Here is a 5,239-nt window from a genome sequence, read left to right as displayed (position 1 = left end):
TTTAAGTATAAATTGATAGCCGAGATGAACATAGATGATAAACGATGTAGGTTTTTACATCCCTGTTGACCTGAAGATGTCTTATTTGTTCAACACTACCTCCAGAATGCACAGATTTTATATGCAAAGCAAAACTTTGGTAAAAATTTAGATTTTCTATGAGTTAAAAGCACTTATTATCTTATGCTGCACTACATTAGTTAACCAGACCTGCATTGAGATAACCCTGTTTGGCACAGAGCATCTTTTGTTTTGAAAATAAGTTTAAAAAAAACTGAGAGATGCTGGGTTATTTTTATGTTTTTGACATAATTCATATTTATTACTTAGAAATAAAACAAGGTCATGAAGGCAAATCCAAATATCTAAATATCTCGAAGGCTAAATTAAGACTATGTGGCTCCTTCTAGGTTTTGATCAGTAGAGGCCTAAAGGCTCTTTAACTGTTAAAGATGCCGACCCCTGCTCTAGTGTGTGATGTCAATGCAAGAAGTTACCCAAACCCCAAAAAATAAATAAAAAGAGAAACTTGTTGAGGGTTTGGGCCTCGTGGGGAACAATTACCTGCAGAAATGTTGAGAGGAGGACGTTGTCTCATTAGTATCTGTCTTGCAGTAATCATGACAAACTCCTTTGCGTGCTCATTAACTGAGATGTGAGTTTACATTGTAACATGAAGATTTTTATTGCAAATAATATGGTTTGATAAAAAGGACTTGTTAATACCATATCTAAAAGAATCAATACCCAGTACATTTCATATGGAATAATAGCATGGCCTCAAGGGTTTAGACAAGCAACCAGCAAAACTCCAAACTATTACCAGTATGCCACAATAGTCATAATGATTTGTTTTAGTTCATCAGCAAACGGAAAGAAATCACATACAAACACAGCCTGGTGATCTGTAGAAGGTATGTATTTTTCAGACCAGGTTCATGAACCAAAACCTTTTGAAAAAAAGAAAAAAAACCCATAAAACAAAAGTAAATGCTTCCATTCAATAAAAAGCCTGAAGATCTGTTAAATGTCCACCTTAAAAACACAGGTTAACTTTGACATGCAGTACAACCATACTCTCTGCACATCGTCAAACACGCAAGTGTGTGAAAACTAGGACTACACACTGGCTCTACAGATCAAAAGGTACCTATTTTCTCCAAATATACACACATTGATTATGTTCTATAATACTGTTTATACTGGTTCACACCCCTTCTGGTCCAGAAAAGTAGGTCATCTGATTGCAAACATTGTTCCTTCGAGCGTACCTTAATCAACAACAGGTATGGAATCTAAAAGAACCCAACAACATTATTATAAACTATGCCATACTGTGCCTTTTTCAAATACACTTTTACATATTTCAAATGCATTGTTTTCATAAAGGAGGAGAATAAATAAACCCATTTGCAATATATCTTAACATTTAAACAAGATCATCTGGTGCAGTATTTTTATAATTTTTGTAAAACAAGCCCAGAACGACTTCAGAAATAAGAAGAAAAGAAAAGGTTCAAAAACAAACAACCACGAGTCGAATGACAGTGTTTGTGCTTTAAGTCTTTCAGCTGTGTTGGCTATCGTTCGACGGATTCGCAGACACAAGTTCATGGGTGAAAAGCCTTCAGAAACTTGAGCCCGTTCCCTCGTGGGGTAAATTAGAACACAGTCTTAACTCAAACACAACCGGCGGACGTGTTAACCGGCGCCACAGATACTTGAAGCATCAAAATGATCCGACGTGTTTGAAAATACCTGCAGGAGCCTTCAGCTTGTTGATTGAATGCCTCATTCCAAAGACGAGTCAGCTTATGGTTTATGAACATTCACTTATCAGCTGTGTGTGTCGGACGGATGAGCCGCTGCGGAGAAGTGTCGCTTTGAAAGAAGGGAAATCCATATTTATGGTACTATTAAGGCATTACAGTGCAGTACCTCTGTTTCAACCGCAGTCTGAGGATACTGGAGGATGAATGTCGCCCTGACAGGTTCGTGTGAAGACTACAAAACTCTTCGGGACTTCATGAGTACTTCAGTGAAACCGATTTTGTGTGTTTAACTCATGTTTTTGTGGAAATGAGCTTTCTCTCTGTGTGTCAATTAATACTAAAGGAACTCAAGAGAAGTTTTCTAAAGATCACGTTTTGGTAATCGGTAAGCAAAATTTGGAGAAATAAACGAAGTGATAAATACTAAATTTGGGCTCCATTTTTTATTTTTTTTATTTTACAAAACTTATAGTGACATTCACTTTGTGTCCTCAGAAAGAAGCGTGACTGATGGTCTTTTTCCTTTTTTTTAGGAGAAAATGTAAACGCAAGAGAGCAACGCTCTTCCTGTACAAGGTGATGCCTTCTGTTTGTGTCCTTTGAATGAGAAAAAAAGCTGGTCCCACTTTCCAACAAAGGCCTACACTATATAAAATATAAAGTTACAATACACTTTATTCTGCTACTTTGATGGCTGCTTGATCAAAGCTGTTCGGCAGGTTGAATAAATGAAGGAGCCATTTCAGAATACAACAAAGCACACCTTCAACACTGTTCATCCACCTACTGAGTAGTCATGACAACACAGGTCCTGAAAATGCCCTGCCTATTTTTTAGTTTTATTTTTTTATTGTTTTTTTGTTATTTTATAGATATTTTAAGCACACCCCTTAATCAAAATGTATATTGTTAGGAATCTAAATGTCTTTCTTTGTTCAACATCCCATAATGCATACAGTACAACATTGTCATGATAATTTGGGAGAATTGGCACAATTGTTGTGTTTGTCTTTTTTTTTTTTTTTTTAAGCCATGTACAAAAATGAATGGTATTTTCTCACGATTGGCCGGATAGGGAAAAGTAACTCGTTTGAAGACTCGGGGGCCTTTTGATATGAAACGGTAAGCACTGATTCACGAGGCGGTCAGTCAACCAGAAGTGAAGAAAATGAAAAAGGAAATAAAAATAATTAAAAAAATAAAATAACACATCGTAGTATTTACATGACAGAGATTTCAGAAAAAAGAAAAAAAAATATCCCACATAAAGTGAAGCTGATTATTTTTCCCATCTCCGCTTTTACAACAAACTGTACCAGATCCAGCCATCAGCAATGTCAAAAAGGATTCATAAATGCTGTTGACAGTCATTGTGTCTGGGCTGGCCTCCGCTAGTACACGCTGATGAAGGAGGAGAGGGCCAGGACCAGGTACCGGCAGGCCTGCGGGATGTGCGCACTTCCTGTGCTCCCATAGGGTGCAGTGTTGGGCGCTGTGGGCAGGAAACAAGAAAAGCACTGATTAGTTGTGATTGCACTTTCATTGGGCGCCACTCACCAGCCCTAAACGCGCCGTCAGCTTGGTGTGACGCCTGCAAAATGAGTCTGTGACCGAGTCTTTCTGTTACACTGGAGAGTGGAAACTCAGCTGAGCTTGATGGCATTGTTTGAGGTAGATTATTACGAGTTTGTATTATGAAAAAATATTCAAGAGTGTTTTTACTGTTCAAGATGATTAGGTAGAATCCTAAAAAAATAAAAATGATATATTACAAATTAGTGACATATAGCATGAAGTGGTTAACCAAGATCAAACCAGCTTTTTTAAAATTTGGTCTATTTATTTATCTTTAAAACTGCTTTTTGCTTGTTATTCATCTTTTTAGTGCAACCCAATCTTCTTTATTTTTACGGATTTTTACCATTACATTACACAATAGTTCCACAAGGAATCTGAAACTGCGCAAAAAAAACAATTTTTGAGTAGCAAATGTTATTTTTTACCTCAAAAATCACAAAAAAATGAGATTGAACAGTTTCTAAGTTATATAATAAAGGATTAAACATGTAGAGAAAAAATAAAAATGTATACATTCTTGAAAGAAGTAAAGACAAACTCAAAACAATATGCAAAAAAGTTTTGAAAAAACAGGCGAAGCTCCTCTAATTTACATATAATGTTTCAAGGATTTATTCCATGGGTGTCATGATCATTTGTCATATAATATTGCTAAAAATTGTAGACTTTTTATTGTTATTATTACCATCCAGTGTATGTGCCATACCGCATTCATATAGATTAACATGTTTGAATTAAAATTAAATAACAGTTAATTGCTAGTAGGCTGCTTAAAGTTGGTGCACTGGGGTTCTGTCCTCTATTTTTATTTTCTCCTCCTCTCCTCTATTCTTTATTATTAGTTCTCTGTCTGGTGCAGTGCTATTCATGTGTTGTCCCTCTTTCCCATTTCCGATTCTACATGGATTGTCTGTGCTCCTGTTCTTGGCTGTGGACCTCAACCCCCAGCTGCCCCCCAGTTCTATCGGGATGAACACTATTCAAACATGTAGTTGTAGAGTTAGATAAGCTAATTCCTCTTTAACTGTCCCAGTAAATTGCCCATACGTCCTGGGAGAGGATCCCTCCTTCATATGGACATCACTGAGGTTTCTTCTTTTTTTTCCTGGAATGTTTTTTTGTGATGTTGGGCTATAGAAATTAGATTGAATTAATTTTATTCATAATTTTATTGAATCCTTCAGACAATTATGGGTAAGCAAGTCATCGAACTGGTATACATGGAGACAGAAGTACCGCTGACAGCGGCCGTCACTAGTAGATGGTGAGCCTCACTCTACTGGAAGAGTCTCTGAATGATCTCATGAACCCAGTCAATGTTTCCATGATGAGGCTAAAAGAGTTTGACACTAGCTCCTCCCACATGTGTTGGGAGGGTGTTTATGAACACACTTTTGAATGAGAGAATTCACCGTTCAACAGAAACAGTGAAGTGAATAAAACAGATTGTAAATTTGAAAAATAAACATTGTAAACTAAAAACTATAATTGAAAATGTGAAAAATATATATATTTTTTAAACTGCTGATTCGGATTGGACCTCATAGCGAGGGATGCAAATTCGCCTCACAAACGCATCACTCAAACACAGCTTAGTGCATAAAAACAGACGTGCAGTCTCCGTCTTCTCTGTTCGTGCTGCACACATTCACACTAAAACAGCAGCCACACATTACTTAGGTCTTTTTCTCTTTGAGTAATTCATTGCCACTGGAGTTTCTTTACATGCAACATTTTCTTACTTTTAGATTTTTTTTAACAACTTTTCTGAGGCGAGCTTAAGGCCGCCTGTTCCTGCTGCAGGCGGAGAGATGAAGAAGAGTCTGAGCTATTGTGTTGCTGTAATAATGTGTCCTTGGGCGAAATACTCAATAGCACGTTACTCCTGG

The 5,239-nt window shown here is 36.9% G+C and overlaps 1 protein-coding gene across 1 annotated transcript in view; it reads right to left on the bottom strand.

Moving 5' to 3' along the window:
* Positions 1 to 660: 660 nt before the first annotated feature.
* negr1 (neuronal growth regulator 1) overlaps positions 661 to 5,239 on the bottom strand; it is a 181,020-nt gene continuing 176,441 nt past the window's right edge. The window contains exon 7 of the mRNA XM_024278315.2: positions 661 to 3,264. Coding sequence (XP_024134083.1) covers positions 3,164 to 3,264 — 101 coding nt within the window. The 3' untranslated portion in view covers positions 661 to 3,163. The remainder of the gene's footprint in view (positions 3,265 to 5,239) is intronic.

This window comes from Oryzias melastigma, linkage group LG4 (genome assembly GCF_002922805.2).
Source record: "Oryzias melastigma strain HK-1 linkage group LG4, ASM292280v2, whole genome shotgun sequence".
NCBI lineage: Eukaryota > Metazoa > Chordata > Actinopteri > Beloniformes > Adrianichthyidae > Oryzias > Oryzias melastigma.
Note: the sequence above shows the minus strand (reverse complement) of the source record. Positions and strands in the feature narration are given on the sequence as shown.